This window comes from Ovis aries, chromosome 17 (genome assembly GCF_016772045.2).
Source record: "Ovis aries strain OAR_USU_Benz2616 breed Rambouillet chromosome 17, ARS-UI_Ramb_v3.0, whole genome shotgun sequence".
Classification (NCBI taxonomy): domain Eukaryota; kingdom Metazoa; phylum Chordata; class Mammalia; order Artiodactyla; family Bovidae; genus Ovis; species Ovis aries.
In genome coordinates, this window is record NC_056070.1 from 55,415,667 (window position 1) to 55,442,285 (window position 26,619).

The window sequence follows — 26,619 nt, forward strand, 5'->3', positions numbered from 1 at the left end:
CGCTGAAGCTGAAGTCGGCGGGGACCCGCGAGTGTTCTGGGAGCTCCGGGTGGATGACAACCGCTCATAGGGCAGGCGCGGGCTGGCGCAGGCCCCGGAGGGCTCAGGCGAGGCTGGGAGGGGAGCCTTGAGGATGAGAGCCCTGGAGCAGGTAGCGCCACCGCCGCCGCCACCTCAGCGCCACCGGCACTACGTGCAACGCTTACAGCCAAAACCTTCACTGCCGCCTGCCGGCCACCGTCGCTGACCCTTGAGGTTACGCAAGCGCGGATCAGCGGGCTCGCTGATTGGATGCGCCCACGTGACGGCCGTGTTTGCTCCGAGGTGAACCCGCGCCCACTGGTCAGGATCTCCAAGAGGACTTGGAGGAGGCACGTCACAGGGTTCCTGGACACTTGGACACTGTTTAGGAGGATCGGTGAGGGGACGTGCCCTCAGCCCGCCTTATCTGACGGCGAGGAGTCTCTGGCTCCGCTAGTCTCCGATTATTGGAGGAACCCGCTCCCTGCAGAGACCCGAGCTCTGGTCTCTTTTTGTCGTGTTTGATCTCGCTCCAGCTGTAGGCAGAGCTGCTTTGTGTCAGCCACGCTTTACAGATAGGTGCGTTGAGGCTCAGAGAGCTGAATCCGCCTGGGGAGTTGGCACTAGTTGCAGTGTTTCTGATTCTGTTAAGGTAGGACGGTGGGTTGGTTAAGTGCCCTGAACTGGAGATCCATCTGGGACCCCCTCCCGGACTAATGTCTTAACTAATCTCTTAAAGTTTGCTGAGAGCCCAGGCTCTGTTGCGGCGGTAGAGATACGTTGATGATTATGGAATAGACCCTGATCACCAGTTTTGTGACCTTAAGTTTTGTGTAAACTTGACTTAGTATCTTTGTACAGCTGTGATGATGAAATGAGCTGCAGTCAGTACGTGGCTAGAACTGAAGCGTCATCTTTAGTTGGAAGGAAGAAGGAAGCCAGTGATGGGAGAGTTGCCGAATTATCCATTAGCAGGAGTATGAGGCGGAGAAACTGCTACCCACTCCAGTATTCTGGCCTGGAGAATTCCGTGGACTATATAGTCTATGGGGTTGCAAAGTGTCGGGCACGACTGAGCGACTTTCACTTTCATGATGTCCTCAATGAGAATGAAAGTCAACCTTTCAGGTCCAGACACCCTTTTCATCTCTGTTAAGCCCTCACACAGAACATGTTGACACTTTTTAGAGCCTATAAATAAATTTCTTCTTCCATCATTAACTTTGGCCTTGGCATAAGAACATAAGTAAAACCCAAAATGCAAATAATCTCTACATTTTTCATTTCAGCATTCATGCCCCAATCCAGCAAATTTCCAATTACATAAGAAACACACTGTATCATCTTGAACATTTACTTCCTAAGAATTCTTTCTTTAGATTTTTATACTTTATTTAGTCCTTATGGTGGCACTGAGGTGACTCCCATGAACATGCAGGCTGTCTTACCAACCTGTTTTGCTCTAACTGGCTTCTTAGACATCATATGAGAAACACATCATATGAGAAACCAAGATTTTCAAGGGGAACTAGAATTTTGAGTAGAATTTTGTTGTTGTTGTTTTCCCAGGTTTTTATTTAAGATCTCTAAAAAATTTGAAACAATAGTACAATGATCTCTCATATACCTCTCATCATGTGCCTTTCACTAATTATTAACATTTTGCCACATTTATGTCTATTCATGTGAAAATGTTTATGTATCTATATATACATGTACCTGTTGTGTGTATGTTATTTTTTTCCCCGAACTTGTTGAAAGTAAGTTTAGAAAAGAGGCAGTGAAGATCAGGAGGTCATCGCCCTGCTCTGTAGGAGGGATGATAGTGTGGTGGCATCATGAGTGCCAAGAGGAGGTGAGTACAGGGCACCCTGAGAGAGTACAGGAGAGACTGCTCATCTGTCTCTTCTGGTGGCCAGAAGAGGTTTCATGAAGGAAGTGACAGGCAAACTACAACCTGAGGGGCAATGGGCAGTTATCCAGGTAATGGATGGAAGGGAACATTCAGGCCAGGGAAACAGCATATGCTAAGGCCTGGCCACAGGAGGAGGGCATCATGTGTTCAGTGAAGCTGCTGTGGACGTGAGTGTTGAGATCACCCAGGCTAAGGTGAAGTACAAAGGAGAGCTGCTGCCCAGAGGGGAGAAGAAGTTCTCAGAGGGCCTTTTCAGGTGGCTTAAGGGGCTGAGAGTTTATCTTGAGGACGGTGGAGAGGCACTGGAGATTTTAAATGGGGGTAGGACATGATCAAATTTGCAATTTTGAATGAAGAGGCAAGGGGACCACTTAGGAGGCTGCTGCAAAGGTCTGTGAGTGAGATCATGCAGTGGGAATGAAGAGAGTAGATGGAGAGCTTTGGGAGGAATGACCAGTCACACCGAGCAACAGAATGGAGGTGTCTGGCTGGAAGACTGAGGAGTTGTCATGGAGGGCAGAGACACTGAGTTCAGCTCTGAAACGCTGGTTGAAAGTCAGTAGACGTGCAGGTGGCACCCTGAGTGCCAGGACGGAGGTCGACTTGGAGGCAGTGAAGGCTAATCATGTCCTGTTTCTGCTTCACAGCCTTGGCCCCAACATGTGCCTAAGGCAGCTTCTGCAGTCCTCCCAGCTCCAGCGGGCTTGGAGGGCGGCCTTCCTGAAACACATCCAGGGCAGGCACCCGGGAGCCTGGAGATGGACACATTCTGGAGGCGGCCCCTACAGAGCAGTGATTTTTGACATGGGCGGAGTTCTGCTTCCTTCTCCAGGGAGAGTGGCTGCAGGTGAGCTCTTCATTCTCCTTCACCTTGGGAGACCGGGGTGCTTAGGGGTGGGGGAAAGGAGGGTGGTGAGGGGAGATGACAGTGTGTCTCAGTGGGTGCTATTCTTGCTCTTGAATCAAATTCCAAGCAACAGTTAGTGCTGCTGAGGATCTTGGGCAAGTGATTTCACTTCTCTGAGTCTTAGTTTCCTTATCATTAAATTAGGGCTAATGGTCTGTACATCTTTGGTGCTAGGAGATGGTTAAGTGAGATCATTCATGGAAAGCGCTTGATTAGCAGAATGAGTGCTTGGCTCATCTGAACTTCTCAAAAAATGACAAGCAGCCATTGTTATTGTCAATGTTATAGGTAGAATTTAACTACCTTTCCCCGAGAACTACTTGTGAATGCTGAAATCTGCCGCCTTCCCCACTGTGATCACAACCTTTCCTCTTCCATCAACCTCCCTCTAAACCTGCTTTTGTTACAAGACAAACCTCTAGGCTCTGATCCTTCCTTTTTCAGCCCTTTTTGGTATTACCTGTTTATGCACTCAGTTGAACTGACTTAAATTTGATTTGTTTGGCTTGAAGTGTTAGAAAACCTAACAAAACATTGACTGAAACAAGATTGAAGTTAAGTGTGTTTTTTACGTGAAAGTCCAGGTGTGTGTCTTGGGCTAGTGTGTTGCTCTGTGGTATCAGGGCCCTGGGCTGTTTTCCTTGTGTTGCTCTGCTGTGAGTACACCCCATTTCCACTCTCACCTCGTGGATCAGGTTTGGCTGCTTCACTTTCTGCCATCACATGTGCATTCTAGCCACCAGGAAGGACCAGAGGTCTCTGTTCTTTTGACAGGCTGTGGTTGCTGATTGGGCAGTTTTGTATGCTAAATCAACCCAAGGTCAGGTTTTCTGTGCCCCTGGTTGAAAAATTACCAAGCTTTGCTAACTGGTTGAGCTATTTTTTGTTTTGTTTTGTTTTTTAGCTCAGCTGCAAGTGAGCCCTCAGGCTCTCTATTCCGCCACTGATATTCCTCTTGAACTTACTACAGGGCTGTTCCAAACTCCCCTCGGAGCCATCATACTTCTCCAGACCAAACCTTGGCAGATAGCTGAATTTCTGCTTTTGCAGCGAACATCAAGATCACTTGGCAGGAATTTTCTCAGCTCTTTCCAGAACACCTTGAGAAGCTGTTCTCTTCTTTCCACTGCTACTGCCGCTGCACATGTTGTATCCCTAAATTCTCCCACCTGCTTGATCACAGCAGCCTCCTAACTACTAAGTCGACCTCTCGCCTCTGGGTTTTGCACCCCCTCCACACAGCCCCTAGAACTGCCCTTCTAAAACACTCATCACATCTTCTCCCTTCCCTCTCCTGCTTCAGATCCTTGACTGCCTGCAGTTTTTTTCCCTTCAAGACCGGAAGCTTTACCTGGTTCCAGGGCCTCTCACAAACAGCTCTCATGTCCTTTTTTCACACCATTTGCCATGTACACCCACATTTCAGCTACCTTCAATTACTTGATGCTCTTTAAAATTGCCAAATGTGTTTATACTCCTGTGCCTTTGCAGGTTCTGTTCCCTCTGCTTGAAGCTACCCTTCCTTGCCTCCTCTGCCTTTTCAAATCCTGCTTATACTTTTAAATGGTATGTTATTCAACAGTGCCCGGAATCTTTTGAGCACTTAGTAAGGCTTGTGGTTGTTATTGACTTGTGTTTTTATCTTATAATGTTTTTGCAATACCAGGATTTTCATTTTTCTTGTCATCAAAATCATCTGTGTTTTTCTTTATGGCTTGAGTGTAAAGTGTCTAGGCTAAGGAAGTCTTTCTTTCCTTGACATTCATAAAGATGTTGTATATTGTTTTATAACTTTAAGAGGTTTTTTTTTTTCTTCTTTCCTGATTTGGGTATTTAGTCTTTTGAGAATTAATTTTTGTAATTGTGAGAAATAGAGATTTAATTAATTTTTTTCTATTCAGAAACTCACTTATGCCAACCATATTTATTAAATAGCTGGTACTAAAAGTATATTTCATACTTTGGATTTAAAAAATACAAAGGCCAATTTCTTATTGTCACCTCCATCCCTTCCCCGCAGTTCCAGCCTTCATTGGTTATCATTGTGAAAAATTTGTTTATCCTTCCGAAAATTCCCAATATATACACAGGAACGTGTGTGTGTGTGTGTGTGTGTGTGTGTGTACTGTGTCTACACTGATTGGATCATGCTATACAAACTGTTTGGGCTTCCTGGTGACTCAGATGGTAAAGAATCTGCCTGCAATGCAGGAGACTTGGGTTCAGTCCCTGGGTTGGGAAGATCCCCTGGAAAAGGGAATGACTACCCACTCCAGTATTATTGCCTAGAAAATTCCGTGGACAGAGGAGCCTGGCGAGCTACAGTCCATGGGATCACAGAGTTGGACACAACTGAGTGACTACCACTCTCGCTTTTCATACAAACTGTTAGATGTACCTTTATTTTTTTCTGATCTAGTAAAATACCTTGCCAAATTTTCTACATCAGTAGGCATGGGCTTCCCAGGTAGCTCAGTGGTAAAGAATCCACCTGCCAATGCAGGAGACTCAGGTTCAGTCTCTGGGTTGGGAAGATCCTCTGGAGAAGGGAATGGCAACCCACTCCAGTATCCTTGTCTGGAGAATCCCATGGACAGAGGAGCCTGGCAGGCTACAGTCCATTGGGTTGCAAAGAGTCGGACACCACTTAGTGACTAACCAACAACAATAGCAGGCATAGGTCTAGTTCAGGAATTAGCAAACTTTTTCTGTCAGGGGTACTATTCAGCTCTACTGTTGGAGCCAGCAGCAGCCATAGCAATAGTCAACAAGTAGGTGTGATAATGTTACAGAAAAACTTTATCCACAAAAGTAGATCGGAGACAGATTTGGCCCCCAGGCCATACTTTGCTGACCTGTGACCTAGTTTACACATTTTTAACATCTATGTGGCATTTCATTATATGAATATACCATGGTCACTTTAACAAGCCCTTTATTAGCATACATGTAAGTTTCTAGTTTTCACTGTAAGCAGTCTGCCCAACAGTGGTATACATAATCTTTGCTTACATTTATAAATATATCTTTGGGAGAAATTCCTGGAAGCAGAATTGCTACATTATTGTAAATGTGCATTTAACATGTTGCACTCCATAGAGGTTGTGCTTATTTACACCCACATCAGCAGCGTAGGAGAGAGAGCCTTTCCTTGCATGCTTACCAACTCTTAAGATCCTAAAAATTGTTCTAACTTTAGTTCTAAAATTAAAGAGGTATTATTTGGGTTGAGTTTTAAAAGACCTGCTGTTCTCAGAAGACATACTGAGTTGGTCCTGTTGGTGATTTCTGAAGAATGAGATTGCTTTGTCATTCTCTTTTCTTTTTTATACCTTTCTGTGTTGTCTGAAATATTTTCAGTGCACAGCCACTACATTAAACAAAAACTTTGTGTTAAGTATCTTATATCTTAGATATAATTATGGATGCTACATGTTTTTGCCCTATAAGCAGGTATATTATGGAAAGAGAACACCCTCTTGTACAGGAAAAAGTATCCACTATCCCAGCATTTCCCCAAGTACACAATAGTAATCCATCCACTGCTTTGACTCTTTACAGACAGAATTTTGTTATTTTTCAAAGACACCATCCTCCATTTGAGTGTTTCAGTGTACCAGCTACACTGCCCTGAAGGATTACTTCAGTTTACCAAATGAAGGGTTTGTTTTAGAATGTTGTCAGAATCTGATTTATTCCCTCATGTACTTCCATACCACGTGCCAGGACCATGTGAGTGACCTAATATATTGTTGCTGTTGTTGGTTAGTTGCTAAGTCATGTCCAACTCTTTTGAGAGCCCATGAACTGTAGCTGGCCAGGTTCCTCTGTCCATGGAATTTTCCCAGGCAAGAATACTAGAGTGGATTGCCATTCCCTTCTCCAGGGAATCTTGCCAACCTGAGGATGAAATGCATCTCCTGCATTGGTAGGTGGATTCTTTACCTCTGAACTACCTGCGAAGCCTGACCTAATACATGTGAACCAGCTAATGAGAGACCAGGGAAGAAAATTCATAAAGTAGTGTCCGGCGTCATCTCAAGCTGGTGGCGTGGACTGATGCTTGGCAGCAGTGTCCCCTCAGTCACACAAATTATTACTGCTGTTCCCTGGGAGGTCTAAGGCTGAGATTTTCCATTTCCTGAATTTCTCTGAATTCCCAATAGAACCCACCTGGCACCACAGTGATGCCACAGAACCTGTGTGGTAACTACCCTGCTCCCCAAACTTGAGCTGTTTGTCCATATATCGTTTCACTTACCATGTGTTTTACTTTTGGTAGAGTGGGAGGTACAGAATCATATCCCTTCTGGAACTATAGTGAAGGCCTTGATCTCAGGTGGCGAAAATGGGCCCTGGATGAAATTTATGAGAGCAGAGATAACAACAGAAGATTTCTTACAAGAATTTGGGAGACTTTGCTCTGAAATTGTAAGTGATAAACACACTTGAATTTCAGTATTCTTTCATCTAGAACAGTGGATGCAACACTCATCCATTAAATTGGTTAAGCTAAAAATGAAGAAGGGAAAACCTAATAACCCATTATAAGATTTTAAGTTATTTCTTCCATCCCCAGGTACTCAATTTTAACTGCATGAATGAAAAATAAAATATTATGTATATTAGCTATTGTTTATGTGAAACTGGAATTGTTGCATAATGGCTTTGATCAGAAAGCTTGTTTAACGCAGTGATAACATTGAGCCTTTCTCTGGACTATGCATTGTTCTAAGCTCTTTATTTATATTAACTCCCATACCGTCACAATATAATTGCTAAAATATAATTTAAAACATAGTGAAGTTCTGTGGATGGATGGTGGTTTTGGTTAGATAACAATGAATGTCCTTAATGTTATCCAAACTGGTTAAAACAGTGAATATAATGTTATGTGGTCTTACCACAATTTTAAGTAAATGAATAAATATTTATATATATATATATATACATATATATATATATATAAAACATTCTGCTAAGTCATAGAAAGCCAGCCCCAAAGACTACGTACTGTACGATTCAACGTATATGAAATACCCAGAACAGATAAATCTATAGAAGTAGAAAATAGAGTTGTTATTTTCTAGGACGGAGTATTGGGGAATTGGGGGCAGGGAGGCAGAGGAATGGGTAGTGACTGCTAATAGGTATGATGTTTCTTTTTTGGATGATGGAAATGTTCTAAAACTGTCTTAAAGGTTTTACACCTTTGTGAATATATTAAAAAGCACTGAGTTTTACAGTTTAAATGCGCCACTTGTGTGATATATGAATTGTATTTCAATAAAGCTGTTGTAAAATAAGTGTGTGTGTATAAAATAGCAGGCTTGCCATTGCAAATTTTGAAACATGATAAAATAAGAGGTTTTAAAATCCACAGAGACTGAATTTAAAAATCACAGAAATTGATCAAAAACTGACATTCAGTTTGTCATGCTGAAGCTGAGACAATGCAGAATCATCAAATCTCTGGGTCATTAAAAATTAAATTATATCTGCTTAATTCACTTTTAGGGTTTCATGTATCCTCTTAGAGTCTTCAGAATCTTTTTGAAATTGACAATGAATGAGTGAAATAAAGAATTCATTTAACTGGAATATTGATATAAATTGCTCCATTCCCTAACCACTATAATTCTAATTCTAAGCAACTTTTTTCAGCCTTATATGCAAAGTTCTGCACCAGGGCTGAAAGAGAGAATTCCTTTTGGCAGCAAGCCAGAGGCCTGGAATATGTGTTTTTCTGTGTTGGTGATAAGCTGTTCTTACTCTTAATGATGGCTGGTTCTCTTCTCTCCCTATCTCCAATCTTAGTCAAAGACCTCCGTGCCCATGGACTCCTTTTTCTCTCTGCTGACCAGTGAGCGAGTGGCGAAGCAGCTTCCAGTGATGACTGAGGCCATATCTCAGATTCGGGCTAAAGGCCTTCAGACTGCAGTCTTGAGCAATAATTTTTATCTTCCCAATGGGAAGAGCTTTTTGCCCCTGGACCGGAAACAGTTTGATGTGGTAAGTTGACAGGGACCCAGAACAATCTGAATCAAGTCTCTGTCCTTACTTTAGGATGCAGCATTAACACTGCCTCTCATAAGGTCTTGAATGGATGGGTTTGTTTATTCACACAGTTGACTGAGTTAGGATTAGACATGATAGGTGGGAAAGAGGACTTGCAAAGTATCACTGAGCTGTGAGCAAGGTTATTTATGGGCTTTGATAACTGGGTGAAACCTCAGCTTCAGAGACTCCCTTTCATCTGGACTTGAACCTTAGTCATCAGATATCAAGGATTCCCAGGTGGCGTAAAGAATCTGCCTGCCAGTGCAGGAGACACAAGGGCTACAGGTTCAATCCCTGGGTCGGGAAGAGCCCCTGGAGTAGGAAATGGCAACCCATTCCAGTATTCTTTCCTGGAAAATTTCATGGACAGAGAGCCTGACAGCTTCCAGCTTGTGGGGTTGAAAAGAGTTGCACACAACTGAACTCATATAACAACAACAGCATCAGATAACATATGTACTTTGATCAGCCCTCACCTTTTAATGGGCCCTTTGATCTTTTCAAAGACCAACCCCATTGCCCTCTATTTCTATGGCATTAATCCTTAGACCATTGCTGAGCAAACAAACTTACTGTAGGAAAGGAAGTGTCTAATATAGTTGCTACTAGTCACACACATGGCTGTTAAACACTTGAAATGTGACTAGTGGCACTGAGCAACTAAATTCTATTTCAACTGAAATGCATATCATCACAAATGACTAGGGGCTGCCGTATGGGACAGTGTGTGAAGGGCTAGACTATCAAAGGACCTGAGAAGATTCTGAGTCAGGAGATGGTCTTCTGTGCCAGGAGGTTACTTCTGCGAAAGAGTCTCCATTTTCCTCAAAGGAAGTATACCTGAGAAGATTCTGAGTCAGGAGATGGTCTTCTGTGCCAGGAGGTTACTTCTGTGAAAGACTCCCCATTTTCCACAAAGGAAGTATCTTATCATTATCCTGGGACAGATAGGAATTATTGACAGATGACTAACTTAAACTTCAGTCATAAAACACATTCTTTCACAGCAGTGGCAGTGTACTGGGCACGGGCTAGGCATGAAGGGCTGCTGTGTTTAATGCAACTGACAGAAGTCCTGCCCTCAGGAATATGCATTCACCACATATCAGGTGGTCAGCTGCCACATGTGACTAGTGGCTACTGTGTCAGACTGGGCAATATAGCATTTCTATCATTGTAGAAATTTCTATTGGATAGTGATATTTTAGAACATAAAATGTAATCAGGGGACTTCTCTGGTAGTCCCCTACTCTGCTTCCCTTGCAGGGGCAGGTTCGATCCCTTTTCAGTGAACTAATACCCTGCATTCCATGCAGCATGGCCACAAACAAAAACAAAAACAATTATTGAAACAGACAAGCGGAAATTCAGAGTTCAAATATGGGAAATTAACCACCCAGCCTAATGCTCTCTTCACCTCCCACCTCCTCATTCATCCTTATACAAACCCTGTCAAGATAAGAGTTCTCTTCCCTCTGTACCCTTGCCTGGCTCCTTACCCGCTTTGATTCTTGGTTTCCTGGTTTGTCCACAGCACAGCCTTTTTCCAAGCATCCTCCCCTTTGGGGGCTCAGGGACCTCAGCCATATTTGGATCCTGTCTGCAGCTTGCTGTGGGCAGTAGCTCTGATTCCCTGAACCGCAGTTTCCTTACCTGTGGTTCAGGAGCAGCAGTTTTCTTTCTTTAGGGTGGTTGTGTGGATCCCAGACTATAATACATACAAAGCACTTTACAGAGTGCCTGGCAGATTATTTTCAGAGATTCCTTCCCTCCAGTGCGGCAATGGGGATTATTATCTTGATCTGGACAAAATAAGTTTGCCAGGCTCACACTGGGCCCTTCAAGTGTTTAAGGACTTGTGAGCTTCTTTAACACGATGGACTCATTTATGCAGACTTTACAGACTCTCTGGTAGGTGCTTTCAGGCAGCTTTTTCTGATCCATTTTCATATCTTAGGTCTGCAGGCGACCTGGAGTGTTGAAAATCTGTTTCCTCAAGAGCAAGAGTGTACGTTTTTATCCTCTAAAGCTATGAGGAAAAATACTTATTTTGATAGAAGTATATCTGGGCTTCCCAAGTGGTGCTAGTGGTAAGAACCCACCTGCCAATGCAGGAGAGATAAGAGATGTGGGTTCAGTCCCTGGGTCAGGGAGATCCCCTGGAGGAAGGCGTGGCAATCTACTCCAATATTCTTGCCTGGAAAATCCCATGGACAGAGGAGCCTGGCAGGCTACAGTCCATGGGGTCACAAAGAGTTGGACGTGACTGAAGCACCTTAGCTTGCACGCAAAGCTAATATAACCATTCCTATGATCCCCATCATCTTTGGAAGCTGTTCCTAAACTTTTCAATAATATTATAGGATTCTGTTTCTGCTGAGGTGAATGTGGCTTTTAAATTTTGGTCCTCTAATTTGTTTAAGTAAAAACGATTACATTATATTTTATTGTCAAAGAACGTGTCATCTAAGATTTACCATTCTAGCAGTTTTTAACGATATAGCACGAGAATATTAGGTGTATTCACATTTTTATGAAACAGAACCCCAGAAATTTTTTATCTTGCAAAACAGAACATAAGGAAAAGGCCAGGGGTCTTATCCAATTTAAATCTCAAGAATTTTTTCCCTTCCTCCAATACAATCACCTGAGAGGAGGTGTCTGCTTGCCAGATGTGGCCCAGGTCCCCAGAGTTTGCTCCCCTTTCACCTCTTGTCTCAGTTGTCCAGATGTGCTCCTTTCCTGTCGTGTGATGCCTTCATTGGTGTCTGAAACATCTGGCTTCTCCACTGCCCACTGTTGAGGTTTTCTTCAGAAGGAATTTCTCTGTTTTCTTTTAGCTCATTCAGGTCCTTAGGAGACCAGGAAGAATAAGTAAGAGTAAGTTACTCAACATTTATTTACCTGAAAGGGCAGTTCTCCTCCAACCTTGAACAGTGGGAATTTGGAGGAGAGGGAGGGGTCCTCAGATTTGTCCTTGATCTTGGAGAGCAAGGGTCAATTCAGGAGTGAATGAGGGATTTAGTTCTATTCTTAGGACAGACCCAGAGGGTATTGGTTACAGGCCTCTATGGCTGTTTTAGACCTACTCACAGGAGATTAAGCCCTGGGGTCAATGTCAGAGGACTTCCGGGGGTTGCTGGATCAGAGGTAGCCTGACACTGAGACAGCTTTTCAGGGTTCTCCTGAACCCTCAGATGCCCCCCACCAGTTCTGGACTAGATAGAGTTTGAGGCAAGGTTCTCAGGATAGAGGAGGCTCTTTGCATGAAACCTGTCTTTGCCACTGACAGTATCTCTGGTGTTAGTCCTCTTGTCTAGGTTGAATATAGCTCTTTGTTTTTTCACTTCTGAAATATGGATATTAAAGTCATGTTTCTTTCAAAACAGTAAATACTGCCTTTCTTTCTGAAAACATGGTGAAATACTTACCCTAAAACTGAAATATGCAGCTTTTCTTCTGTTCCATGCAGCCACGATACCTAACATGAGCAGAATGCTGTGTCATTTTGGAATACCTTCCAATTTCACTAAGTTTCCCAGCTACTGTTAAGATGGGTAAGATGGCTATCAGTGTTTCCAGTTTCCTGATGAGTATATCCAAATCACTCCACTTAAAAAAGCAACATCATTTTATATTATGACATTCTTAAGTTACCTGTTATGACAAATCTCCACTCTCTCTCTCGTCTTCTTTTCAAAAAAACATACCAGGGTATAACATGGGAACACCACTTTTAAGAGATGTTCATCTCTCCTTCCTGCCTCTCCCTCAGGTCGTGGAATCCTGCCTGGAAGGTGTCTGCAAGCCAGACCCCAGGATATACAAGCTGTGCTTGGAGCGGCTTGGCCGGCAGCCTTCTGAGTCCATCCTTCTTGATGATCTTGGACCAAATCTAAAAGCAGCTGCCAGCCTTGGTATTCATACCATTAAGGTAATGGTCACTGTTTTTTGAACCCCTTTGTGCTTCAGGCACTAGTGTAGGTATTTCGGTATAGTCCTCTTACACTCAGAGTTGGAGTTGCCTCTGGTGGTTTTTGCCCTTGCTGCCGCAGTCTTTTTTTTTTTTTTTTTTTAATTATGAGGTCTAGTTGACTAGCAGCTTATATTTTCAGTAGGAAGTAAGAAGGCATTTTGAGAAAAGAGTTACACAGGGAGGTGAATGGCAGGCTTAAGACATTTTGGGTGACAGTCCTGCTGGCCTGTTGATGCTGTTCAACTACCAGCTACTTGGACCGCTTCAGTGCTTTGAAACAGGAGAAGCCATGTGTGTGTGTGTGTTGAGGGAGGGGGTGGTGGTCTCTGTTCAGCTTTCTACATTTAGGTTTTCATTATTAGGTGATGGGCCTATAGGGGCAGAATGGATACTCCAGTACAATATTTTGCCCTCCTGGCACAAGGGAGTATTAATGAACTTTTAACTGGCACTCTCTCCAGCAGATAAAAGAGTTTAATGTGGTTAGGAATTAAATGGGGGTGGAAAGTCATTCTGAGGCTTTTTCATGAGCTGATTATGCTGGCTCCAAAGTCCTTGCTTAGAGAACTGGCTTTTGTTTATATTTCCCTCTAAAAATGTACCCTCTTAGAGAACAGATAGGAGGAGAGGTCAGGGTTGTCTGGGGATCCATGCTCAATATTCTCTTTGAAACCAGGTCGATGACCCAGAGACTGCAGTAAAGGAATTGGAAACTCTTTTGGGATTTCCATTGAGAATGGCTGTTCCAAACACTCGCCCTGTGAGAAAGACAATGGAAATTCCCAAAGACGCTTTGGAGAAGTACCTCAGAGACTTACTGGGGACCCAAACCATAGGTAGTTAAGTTTCTGCATTTTGGTAGAGGCTAGGCTTTCAGTCTGGCTCTCACTTTCTCTTCTAGTGGACTGTACTAGAGATAAAGATGCCATGTAGTGAAGAAAATAGCCGTTGGGCCCTGCAGACCCAGGTGCTGCTCTGTTTTGCTTGGGAAGAAGCACTGACCTCCTTTTCTGTGGGTCCCCAGAGTGTACTTGGCCCTTGTTCCACATGAGACCATGGCGTGGCAGCAGTTGCCTGCAAACAGCTGTCCTGGGGGAGAAGAACTTGCAGTACGTGCCTCGGGTGTTTGGGTCTTTCTGATATTTTTGAGATGACAGCCTGTTTTGTAAAGATGACTTAAAAAGTCTCATGAGTTTAAAATGAGACAATTTGTCTTCATCTTTCAAAGGTCCCTCTCTTCTTTTTCATATTCCACCCTCAGAAAAACAGGTGCTTCAATAACTTAAAAAAAAATTTTTTTATTATAGTTTCATGACCTTTTGAAGAAATTTCTACCTGGTGATAAAGTTTGATCCTTGAAAGTACTCTTTGTATGCAGCTTCATGTGAGGATTTTTTTCCCTTGATGGATTGTTGTAGCGCCTTTACAAAGTTGAGGGAACCTTTCTAACCAGACCAGGCAACTCAGGCAAACTCCCACTGCCTGTTCTTCTGATCAAGTGAAATGAATCATATGTGTCAAGTTCATCTCATTGGGAAGACCAGAGTTAATTAGGCTGTTTCTTTCTGTTGCTGTTTTGTTTTGGCTTTGTGGCTGTGGGATCTTAGTTTCCCCTCTGGTGGCCCCTGCAGTGGAAATGCTGTGCTTAGTTGCTCAGTCATGTCGGACTCTGTGGGACCCCATGGCCTGTAGCCCACCAGGCTCCTCCGTCCATGGGGATTCTTCAGGCAGGAATACTGGAGCGGAAGTGCAGAGTCCCTGTATAAACTATTTCTGCAAGGGAGCCTCACAGTTTAGCTTGATGGAATGGGAAATTGCATCTCCTGAAAGCAGGCCTCTATATAGCTGCTTTCAGCTGTCACACTAGTATCAGGTGTGATGTGCCCAAGCATGGGGTGAGGGACACACAAGGGCACCTTTTGTCCTTGGCTTAAGGCATTCCAGTTAGCAAGATGGGTTGCCATGACTGTGCTTGTGGTTGGTAAACAGAACTATAAAGCTTTTTTCATGGAGCAGAAATAGGCAGGAAGGCCAAACTGGACACCTCCCTGCACAAAGTGAAAATTGTTGTGATGTAAATTCAGTGGCCTTTGCTATATTATAATGTGACATTGGAGATTTGACCCAGTCATGTCTGGGACCCAGGGAGGAGATGCTTTCCTTACAGTGCATTCCAAATCAGGATGCTCTTTGTCCATGTGTAGTACTCATTAGAAAGAAAGAGTCTCTGTCCACATCTGTCCTCCAGAGCTGGTTTGAGTTTTCCTTCCTTTCAAACTTACAGGCCCATTGGAACTCCTTCAGTTTGATCATGGGCAGTCAAATCCCACCTACTATGTCAAGCTGGCTAATCATCAGCTGGTTCTGAGGAAGAAACCCCCTGGGACACTCCTTCCATCCGCGCATGCAGTAGAGAGGGAGTTCAGGTAAATTTTCAGGGTGAGAGTTGTGCTCGCTGTCCCCAGTTTCCATAGCCCAGCCCAGGGGCTGGCAAGTCAGCACCCCATCATAGTGTCTTGAGATATTTAAAATTATAAGTATGATGCTCCATAATTATTTCAGATAAGAACATGTCACTTAATTTTAGGAGCTTGTTTTCTCTATCTAAACTTGTAGGAAACAAGACTTTTTGAGATTCTACTAAATGGGGCTATTACCCAAAGAGTTGAGTTGATAGTTGTTGAAACTATCCATGAGTTGATAGTTGTTGAAACCTGGGATTCCATATGTGAATCTTCCTACTTCTGTATATGTTTGATATTTTTCATAATAAGATGTTTAAAACAATAAATGTGTTATAACCCATCCCAAGTAAAATCTTTTGCTTCACAAATAGGAAAATTTAAACATAGTAGGTTGAGGCTTCCCTGGTGGTCCAGTGGACAAGAATCTCCCTTGCAATGCAGGGAACACTGATTAGGGGACACCAGTTCGATCCCTGGTCTGGGCAGATCCCACATGCCTCGGAGCAACTAACCCTGGGGCTACAGCTACCGAGATTCCTCTCTGGAGCCCGGGAGCTGCAACTGCTGAAGCCTGAGCACTCTAGAGCCGGTGCTCCATAAGGGAAGCCCCCGCAATGAGAAACCCACATGCACACCACCCTGAAGAGTAGCACCCACTCTCTGCAACTAGAGAAACCTGTGCACAGCAATGGAGACCCAGCACAGACAAAATAAATAAATATTAAACAAAACAAAATAACACATAGTAGGTTGAAAAATCTAGCTCCAAACCCTTGGTCAGTGAGTAACAGCGTGATGACTGGGCTCCAAGGTGGGGCTTCCTCTCCCAGAAGACTTTCTCTGCCTCCTCCTCCACCTTCCAGCCTATCATGTTCTGCAGAAGGAAGGTTGTGGCAACTACTCAGGAAAATGTGATTTTAGCTCTTGGCCTCTTTCTCATTATTTACTGTCTCTCCTCTGACTTTTTGGCTCCTTGTGTCTGACTCTGTATTACAGCTACTGATGACTGACGTTTATGAAGGCTTCGGGGTTCATTTGTGAAGCCCACAGAAGTCCAATAGCTATTTGTGAGCATTTATATTTATATATGTGCCCATGTGATAGTATGTGCTTACAGAAGAGAAACCCTGAAATGTGAAACTTACCACTATGTATGCATTCTGCTTGGGGACTCTCTCCAACTTGCCAGTGTTCTGAGGAATTCTGGACTGTTCGAATGACATCCAAAAATCCAAAATGTACAGAATTTCCATTTTAGTAAAGGAATAAAATGTGTACTTGAAGATGAAACATGTATCTGCTTATAAAATGCCAAATCAAATTTGGAAAGCTGGGAAAACAGTATAACACAATTTGTAAAAACCTCAGGGTAGTCATATTTTTATACCTAATAATTCCAATAGAGGATCTCTCTTTAAAAAATAGCTCTAAATAGGGAGAAAACCTTTATGCATTAATATGCTGACTGCAGTGTCATTTATAATAAAAAAATGGAAATAACCTGTAGATGCAGTAATCAAGAAATGATTTTGCAAACCTTGGTATTTCTATTTGTTGGAACAATAATAGTAATAGCTAATACTTACTGAGTGTTCAGTATGTGTCAGGCACTATAATACATGCTTTGAATATATTATTAATTCATATAATTCTCAGTAACCCCCTGATATGGTCCTATTATGACCCCCATTTTATAGAAAAGGGAAGCTTAAAAAAACTGAGCAACATGTCTAGTGATATATAACTAGTATGTGAGGGATGGAGCCTGGCTTCACACCCAGGGGTAGTAGGATTCCATAGCCCAGTCTTAATGATTATACCGTGATTGCTGCCAATAAAAGGATGCCTGTAATAAAATATATATGATAAAATCTTAAATGTAGCAAAAACAGGTATCAACTATATATGTCTTAACTACTTTTTTTATTTTTTGTAAAGACTTACACATTGAAACATTAGGAGAAGGCAGTGGCACCCCACTCCAGTACTCTTGCCTGGAAAAACCCATGAACTTCCTTACATGTTTCATAAAATTTACCAGTAAACTCATCTGGGCCTGGAGTTTTTTTATGAAAAGGTTTTTGCTTATGGGTTCAATTAAAAAAATATTGGATTATTTGGGTCTTTTATTTCAACTTATCTTAGCTTTGGAAGTTGTAATTTCCAAGGAATTTGTCTGTTTATACTTTTAAATATATAAAATTGTTATAAATATATATAAAGTTATATATGTCCATTTCATATGAACAATTAAATTTATTGTTCAAAATATTCCCTTACTGTCCTTTTACTGTATGTAGGATTTCTAGGAATGTCCCCTCTTTATGATTCCTGCAATTGACTGATAATTTGTATTTTCTCTCTCTCTTTCATCAGTCTACTTAAGGATTTATCATTGTGTTGATGAGTATAAATGCTTAGTTTTATTAATTTTTCTGTTTATTTTCTATTTCATTTAGTTTTCCTCTGAGCTTTATTCCTTTCCATCTGCTTACTGTGGATGTATTTTTACCTTCTTAGCTATAACCTTACATTTTGTAAATGTAAATGATTTACATTTTCCTTTTTTCTAACATGAGCTTTCAAAGGTATGAATCACTTTCTAAGCTCATCTGCATCCAAAAAGTTTTGACATGTATTATTATTATTATTATTTCACTTTTCACTTTCATGCATTGGAGAAGGAAATGGCAACCCACTCCAGTGTTCTTGCCTGGAGAATCCCAGGGACGGAGGAGCCTGGTGGGCTGCCGTCTCTGGGGTCGCACAGAGTCAGACACAACTGAAGTGACTCAGCAGCAGCAGCAGCATTATTATTACAGTTTGAAATGTTTTTTAATGTTCCTTTAATTCCATTAAGGTCTTGGAAATACTAAGATTTTGATACTTGGAAACTTATTAGGACTTATTTTATGGACCATTACATGATAAATCTTGGTGACTGTACTGTGTGCACTCATAAAGAATGTATATCCTGTGGATGTTGTGTGTTATGGAACTGTCCATCAGATCAAGTTGGTTGGTAGTGTTGTTCTTATCTTACTACTTCTAGTTAGTCTGATAAAGTCACTTAATGATAAAGGCATTCTGCAGTCTCAGTTATGATTGTCAGTTTGTCCATTTCTGTCTCTAATAATGAAATTTTTACTTTAGGTATTTTAAAACTCTGTTATTAGGCACATACACATTTATTTTTTATTTTTTTAATTGAAGTATATTTGATTTAATGGTATGTTTAATTTCTGCTATATAGCAGAGTGACTCAGTCATACATATATATATTGTTTTCATATTCTTTTCCATTGTGGTTTGTCACAGGATATTGAATAGAGTTCCCTGTGCTATACAGTAGAACCTTGTTATTTAAGGCACATACACATTTATGATTATAATATCTTCCTGGTGAATTAACTCTTGTATTGTTCTGAAATGTCTCTCTTTATCTCTAGTATTTCTCTTTGTCTTAAGTCTCTTTTTCTGATATTAATATAGTTACACTAGCTTTCTTATGCTCACCAATTTCATGGAACTTCCCTTTCCATCCTTTCATATTTTATTTATTTTTTCTATGTTTTTATATTTAAAGCATATTAAGTCTCGCTTTTGTATCCAGTAGGACAATTTTTGTCTTTTAAGGAATGCTTACGCTATGAAATTTAATGTAATTATCAATATATTTGACTCAGGTCTATGATTTTCCTGTTAGATCTTTGTCCCATTTCTCTCTTGTTCTCCTTGCCTTTTTGCCTTCTTGGGTCAGTTGAAATTTTTAAATTTTCGCATTCCATTTTGATTTTTGCATGTACCATTTTAAAATCAAAGAATAATCTCAAGAAAATCTGATCACCTTATTCAATAGTGTCTCTCATCTTTGTTCTGCCAGGATAATGAAAGCCCTTGCAAACGCTGGAGTCCCTGTCCCCAAAGTTCTTGACCTTTGTGAAGACTCAAGGTAATGTTCAGATTTATTTTTTCCATTGTATATTCATGCTACAGAAAAGTCCATATATTAACTCAAATTCTAGTTTGCTAGAGTAAAGACAAGTAAAATTTGAGTAGAAAGAGATTTTATAGCAACTTCCCCTAGAGAGGTTTAAGTTATCCTGAAAGATAAATACCTGCTTTCATGAGAATTGGTAGGAAGCATCTTTTCTAACATTTAAAGAGCATACGTCCATCTAGCTTCATGTTGTTTGTTTTAATTAATTTTTTTATTGTGGGCTTTCTAAACTGTTTTTGAATTGTGTTATAATAAACTTTCTGAGTCTCGTTTTTCCTGATTTTTTAATTATGAAAAATTTGAAACATGCACAGAAGTTGAAAGAAGAAAAAACAGTACAGTGAGCACCCATTTACACTTCCTCTAGATGAAAACATCGGTTAACATTTTGCCACATTTGCTTTCTATGTATATATATATATATGTATGTGTGTATATGTCAGTGTATGATATAGATAAAATAATTTTATAGAAATAGTTAATAATTATATAAATATTTTCTAATTTACTGTTTTGATAAATAATTATATAATTGTTTTATAAGTAAGTAAATATATTTCATATGTATGTAATTATTATTCACTGAACCTTTTGAAGTAAGTTGCAGACAGCATGTATCTCCTAAGAATAAAGACATTTTCTTTCATAACTCCAGCAGCAATATTATACTTAAACTAAAAATAATTTAAATTTTCAAGCCAGGATGAATATTTATAACAGTAGAATTTTCAAAACAACTTTTCAGAATACTAAACTGATTTCTAGTAGTGACAAAAAGATTGATTAATGACATTTTGGTGTGTCACCTTAATACTTTGGGGTGTTGTGTATGCCATTCATTTCACTGAATAATGATGCAAATAACGTCAACAACAAGAAGGGGTATTTATCAAACCCTCATGGAACCAGGCATTCCCTGTATATTGCTCCCTTAATTCTTATTGCTATTCTTTGAAGCTTTATAGATTTAGTAAAAACAATGCTCAGAGAGGTTTAATATGTTCCTCAGGATCACAGTTCTAGGAAGGGCAGAGGTGAGACTTAAGCCTGGTTCTCTGTGACTCCAGACCTGACCTCCCCACCCCCTGACCCAACATGCTGCTTTCCTATATTATCACAATCCCATTCCGAGTAGATTCCAAAGAGAAGAGAGGCATGCTGGCAAGGAAGTGTAGACAGGGATGTTTATGTGTGGCTTAGCTTGGGGAAGGAGTACTTCTAACTTCCACTTATATGCAGAGGAAAAAGGAAGTTTCCAATACTCTGGGTCTGAACTCCTACCCAACACTTATAGCTTATACACAGGACAGAGCAGTGCCCTAACAGCCTACCACATCACAGGCCACTGAAACACCCTGTTTGTGTCCCTCCCAGTGTTGTCGGTACCCCTTTCTATCTGATGGAATACTGCCCAGGCCTCATCTACAAAGACCCCTCTCTGCCAGGCTTGGAGCCCAGCCAGAGGCGGGCCATCTACACTGCCATGAACAGAGTCTTGTGCAAGATTCACAGTGTGGACCTCAAGGCTGCAGGCCTGGAAGACTATGGGAAACACGGTGAGCACAGGGCCCCTTGTCTTCTGTGCTGATGTTTCCTCACTGGTCCCTTGCTTTCATGATTTCTATTGTGCCAGGGTTTTAAGGCAGCATTGGTAAATGTGAGGTGGGCTTGTTAGCATCCTACTTGGATATCCACTTTCATTTTAGTGGAGTTGTTTACCTAGATGTTTTGTCCTGAGATAAATCCATCCATGGACCATAGAATCTCTTTTCCCTTCAAATTTTATCTCACTGTCTTCTTTTTTTCTGATACCGACTGGCCTAAAGTACTTAAGATACGTATTTTCTTCTCCAATTTTTACCATTTCCTCTAAATATTCTTTTCAACAGGGATAATTTTTTTTTAACGCCATTGTACCAAGGTATTTGTATAATTTGTTGCTGCTCTTTTTTTTTTTTTTAATTGTCTGAGAGCTCCAGTTGTTGCTCCTCCTTGTAAGCACTTTGTGTTGTCAGGATTTCCCTTTTCCTTTTTCTTTTTTGGAAGTCAGTTGTATTGAAAGGTAGCATTTTATGAATTCTGGCAAATGCACACGGTTTTATAACCACCACCACAGCTGTCTCCGTGCTTTTGCATGCAGATACTTTAGCATGAGCCAAAGAGTTTCACCTTTCCCTGCAGCATTCAAAATTATCTGACTCTCAATGCATTCCTGACCGTGGTTAAAAAGAATCTCAGTAAGCTGTATTTTGTTCTATCTCTGCTTTTAACTAAAGCATGCCTATTCCTCTAGGACTGTATCCAATGCCACAGTATGTATCCAATGTACATCAACTTCCTGACATATTTTTACCAAGTTTCCTAAAATTCTGTCAGTCTGTAGGCACATGATGTGAGGCCTCAAAACTAACCCTTTGAGAAACTTTGCTACCACATAGCAGGCTTGCTGAGTTCCCAGTCACAATAAAGGGAGTTCTCTACCCTTTCCACTTGTAGCCAGATCTGTATCAAATGCTAACTTTTGACCAGAATCACCAATTTAGTGGGGTTCCCCTCCATCTTGGTGGTCTCACTGGAAGATATTTATAATAATTTATTTGTTGTCTATCCAAAATTTTGAACTGTTAGAGATGACTCTTGAGAGTCACTTGGACTACAAGAAGATCCAACCAGTCCATCCTAAGGGAGATCAGTCCTGGGTGTTCATTGGAAGGACTAATGTTGGAGCTGAAACTCCAATACTTTGGCCACCTGATGCAAAAGAGCTGACTCATTTGAAAAGACCCTGATGCTGGGAAAGATTGAGGGCAGGAGGAGAAGGGGACGACAGAGAATGAGATGGTTGGATGGCATCACCAACTCAGAGGACATGAGTTTGGGTAAACTCCGGGAGTTGGTGATGGACAGGGAGGCCTGGCATGCTGCAGTTCATGGGGTCACAAAGAGTCAGACACGACTGAGCAACTGAACTGAACTGATCCAAAATTTCACTTAACTGAGCATCTTATATTTCATCTGGAGCCCTGCTGCTGCTGCTGCTAAGTCACTTCAGTCGTGTCCGACTCTGTGCGACCCCATAGGTGGCAGCCCACCAGGCTCCCCTGTCCCTGGGATTCTCCAGACAAGAACACTGGAGTGGGTTGCCATTTCCTTCTTCAGTGCATGAAAGTGAAAAGTGAAAGTGAAGTCGCTCAGTCGTGTTCAACTCTTTGCAACCCCATGGACTGCAGCACACCAGGCTCCTCCGCCCATGGGATTTCCCAGGCAAGAGTACTGGAGTGGGTTGCCATTAGTTACTAGTAAAAGGGCCAGTAGGCAAAGACAACAGATGTTGCCTTTATTGATCTATTGTTTCAGGATGGAAAGAGCCCTGGAACAGAAGTTAGGTGCTGATTTGTGGGGTGACCTTGGGCAAGCCCCATTACTTTATCATAGTTTTCTCAAGAATAGAGGTTGATTGAAAAAGCCCTGCCCTGCCCCTCTCACAGCGTTGATATGACAAGCAAAGGAGATGGCACCTGTTCCAGTGCTGTGAATGGACAAAGTCTCTGTCGCATGAAGCAGTGGGCAGTATGACATCCCATTGCACAGTGAAGAGAGAACAGTTTAAGGAGGGCTCTTCTATGTGCTGAGTGAATCCTTTGCCTTTTAAAGTGGACCGTTCTGATATACTTTCCACTGACCTACTAGGTTGACAAAGAAATGAAGCAGAAATCTGGTCTGATTTCATATAATTCAGGGTCAGGCTCCTGGGCCGCTGGCTATGTCTTGAGGCTTAGTACATAAAGCAGCTTCCTCAGATTCTACATTCACTGGTCCAGCTACAGGGCCATCAGATATTCTTTTCAAGTATCCTGTAATTTCTCAAGTTATATTAGAAATCCAGCTGCTGGGCAGGGCACAGGCTGTGTATAGCTAATACACCATTTGTGTAAAATTGGTACATTTAAATAAAATTAATTTATTTGCACATGTGAAGAATATCCTCAAGAGCATGCCTAAGAAATTGGTCATGTGGTTTGCCTTTGGGGAAAAAGGGCTGAGTGGCTGGGCAGGGGATTGGGGATTTATTGTACACCTTTTTGTCACTTTAATTTTGAACCAGGTGAATATATGATTTGTTGAAGAGAACAAATATAAATTTAAAAAAAGGACATAAACATGATTTCTGATGAAAAGGAACTTTTGACAAAGATCCCTTTAGGTCCAATCTAGTTATCATAAAGAAATTTTCCACCAAGAACCTGTAGAGAGCATAATTCCCTTTTCTCATCCCAGAGGGCAGGCTGCTTTGGGGAGGAAGGGTGTTTGTGCCTTGGCAGGCCTGCTTGAGGCCAGTGGCCAACAGAAACACAGGGACAGCTGTACCTGCTTCCCATGAGAAGGGAGTGTGCATAGCCCTGGGGTGGTGTGTGCATGGCGGGTGGGGGGACATCCTAAATCCACATAGGATATTAACCTGAGGGGCTCCTTCCACAAAGGTTCAGCTCCTGGAGGCTTTAGTATTTGATTTCTTATGATAATTTTCAAACTTACAGAAACATTCAGTAGTGCTGTGAATAACTATATGCCCGTGACTGATTTTAAGAATGGATATTTATCTATCTGCATGATTAAGAGACCCTGACACTTGACTCCTAAGTGCTTCAGTATGCATTTCCTAATAATAGGAACATCCCCCAGCACCATTATCACATCCAAGAAAATTTACCATTTTCTCAGAATATCTAAGACCCAGTCCATATTTGATTTCCTCATTATTCCTCTTGTATCTTATATAAGTGAGGTTTTTCGGTTTGTTTTCCAAATCAGGATCTGATTGAGGAGTCTAGAACAACATCCTCACCAATTTTTTTAAAATGAGTTTTTAAAGGTACTAGGTAAGTGTATTATAGATTTATTTTGATTATGGTTTCATTTACTGCTGACTTCTACTTCCTATAATTCTGAAAACTGAAAGTTAGTTCTCAAGGCTTGATTTGTTTTGGGTTGAACTCCTGTGGGTTTTGATCACGCCTCTTACAGCTCTGCTGGATCATTCTAATGACAGGTGAATGGATGCTCCGAGTGTGCAGCTGACTCCATGGAAGGAGCCCAGTCTCTCTTTCCTTGTCCTCAAGCTCCTGGGAAACATTTTTCTCTCAGATGAGCAGTGAGGGCTTGACTTAGAGCATGGACCTAGTATATTGTTTATTATTAATAGTGACAATAATTGTCATTTGACAGCAATGACGGTGACAGTAATAATGGCCATTATTCACTGAGCAGCCTTCTGTGTTCAGCATGTTATATATGGATTTCATTTGTTCTTCACAACGGTTCTAGGGAATATAGGTTATCAGTACACTGATTGTACGGATGAAGAAGTGGAGGCTTAGAAAGGTTAAATCATTTGAAAAGCTTAACTGTGAGCCAGGTAACTCCAGAACTCACTTCTAGTCTATGGTCCCGTAACTTGCAAGTTCCTCAACTGTGGTAACTCTGGGTTTCTTAATAAACAACTAAATAATAGCAAATGCTCATGTATTACTACATGCCGGGAACAGTTGCAGGGGCCTTACATATTTTATCCTCCCAACAACTCTAATGAGGGCCATCTCACTGATGAGGAACAAGGGCATGGAGACATAAAGTAACCTACCTGAGACCACACAGAGAATGGCAGGGCTGGGAACCAAATTCAGACCATCTATCCCAGTGTCCATGCTCTCAGCCAAGCACTGTCCTCTAGCTAAGAAAGGATTTATTAAAGGCTGTTAGGAAGCTTATAGGATCTCCGAGAGGGCCAGAGATCAGGCTCAGAGGGCTGTGTGGCTGGGAACAATGCGCAGATCACACAGATCCAGCCAAGACAAAATAGCAGTGGCTTCCAGGTGGAGGGAGCAGGAGCATCAAGTGGAAAATTCTCCAGTCATGGGATGAAGATGCCTCAGACATTACAAAGGGTTTCACGCAGTGGTTGGTTTCTGAAACCTTTGGAGTTTGTTGAAATGGCACACCATATTCTAATCTTCTTTCCCTCAGGGGACTATCTTGCACGGCAGGTGCAAACATGGATCAAGCAGTATCGAGCCTCAGAAACCAGCACCATTCCAGCCATGGAGAGGCTCATCGAGTGGCTGCCCCTCCACCTTCCCAGGCAGCAGCGGACCACAGTGGTGCACGGGGACTTCAGGTCGACTCGGCATGAGGAGGGTTGATATTTAGATGTGGAAAGTGATGGGAAGGGCATCTGAAGGGGAAAGAAGCAGCTTTCTTGCCCCAGTTTACTGCTGACAACTATCCATGCACACTTATCTCCCTGTGTATAGCCTTTAAGGAAGGGTTTGTCAGGTTTGACACTATTGACATTTGGGGCCTTTGCCACAGCAAGAGTTAGTACCACCCCCAGGTCCGAAGGCACAAGCAAAGACTCCAGTTGTAACTACTGCAGGACAACCACCTCCAAAACTGCATTGCTGTCAACAGCCACAGCAATGATTTTACTCATGAGTCTACAGTCTGGGGACAAGATGGCTTGTTGGGGTGACTTTAAGGCCAGGGGCTGAAATCACCTGATGGCTCACTCACACATCTGCACGGGGGCAGAGGAGAACTGGGCTCCCTGAATCTCTCTCTGTATATCTATGGTTTCTCAACTAGTCTTTTCAGTATGGGGCTTCCCAGGTGACTCAGTAGTAAAGAATCTCCATGCCAGCGCAGGAAATGCAGGAGATGTGGATTCAGTCCCTGAGTTGGGATGTCCTAGAGGAGGAAATGGCAACCCACTTCAGTACTCTTGCCTGGGAAATTCTATGGACAGAGGAGCTTGGTGGGCTACAGTCTATGGAGTCACAAAGAGTCGGACACGACTGAGCGACTGATTGCACGCACACGTACTCTCCAGTATAGTAGCTTCTGGGTAGCTGGACTTCTTACCTGGTAGCTCTGGGCTCCAAAGGTGTGTATTCTGAGGGGAGAGGGCCAGGCGGGAGCTGATCACCTTTTCTATCCTTGTCTTGGAAGTCACTCAGCACCACTTCCACCTGCATCATAATTGTTAGAAGTGAGATGCTTCCAAAGGTGAAGGATTAGACTCTTCCTTTTGTGGCAGGAATGTCAAAAAATTGCAGACCTGTTTTAAAACCATCTCAGGGAAGGAGAATTACCAGAACCTAGATACTGTCTCTATGTGGCGAGGGCTGCCTCACCAAAGCTGTGGCCCTTGGGAGAGGAACACAGCTGTCCCTTGGCCTTGTGCTGAGAGGGGGCTGAGGAATTAATACGCAGGCCCCC

At 42.1% G+C, this 26,619-nt stretch overlaps 1 protein-coding gene and 1 long non-coding RNA gene across 34 annotated transcripts in view; one reads left to right on the forward strand and one right to left on the reverse strand.

Annotated features, from left to right (window-relative positions):
* The window catches only part of LOC105602881 (uncharacterized), a 131,661-nt gene that overhangs the window by 47,987 nt on the left and 57,055 nt on the right, over positions 1–26,619 (reverse strand). For 6 of the 8 annotated variants that reach the window (XR_003585546.3, XR_009597033.1, XR_009597028.1 and 3 more), the window contains exon 5: positions 1–26,369. This is a non-coding gene — a long non-coding RNA (uncharacterized LOC105602881). The remainder of the gene's footprint in view (positions 26,370–26,619) is intronic. The other 2 variants (XR_009597030.1, XR_009597031.1) reach the window with 2 other exon arrangements.
* LOC101105780 (acyl-CoA dehydrogenase family member 10) overlaps positions 346–26,619 on the forward strand; it is a 57,438-nt gene continuing 31,164 nt past the window's right edge. For 9 of the 26 annotated variants that reach the window (XM_042234627.2, XM_027956517.3, XM_060401217.1 and 6 more), the window contains exons 1-10: positions 346–673; positions 2,584–2,783; positions 7,126–7,274; positions 8,661–8,855; positions 12,679–12,837; positions 13,556–13,715; positions 15,164–15,305; positions 19,228–19,296; positions 20,719–20,900; positions 25,369–25,519. In XM_042234627.2, coding sequence (XP_042090561.1) covers positions 2,597–2,783; positions 7,126–7,274; positions 8,661–8,855; positions 12,679–12,837; positions 13,556–13,715; positions 15,164–15,305; positions 19,228–19,296; positions 20,719–20,900; positions 25,369–25,519 — 1,394 coding nt within the window. In that variant the 5' untranslated portion in view covers positions 346–673; positions 2,584–2,596. Of the gene's footprint in view, positions 674–1,884; positions 2,005–2,583; positions 2,784–7,125; positions 7,275–8,660; positions 8,856–12,678; positions 12,838–13,555; positions 13,716–15,163; positions 15,306–19,227; positions 19,297–20,718; positions 20,901–25,368; positions 25,520–26,619 lie in introns of those variants that run through there. The other 17 variants (XM_060401207.1, XM_060401211.1, XM_060401218.1 and 14 more) reach the window with 3 other exon arrangements.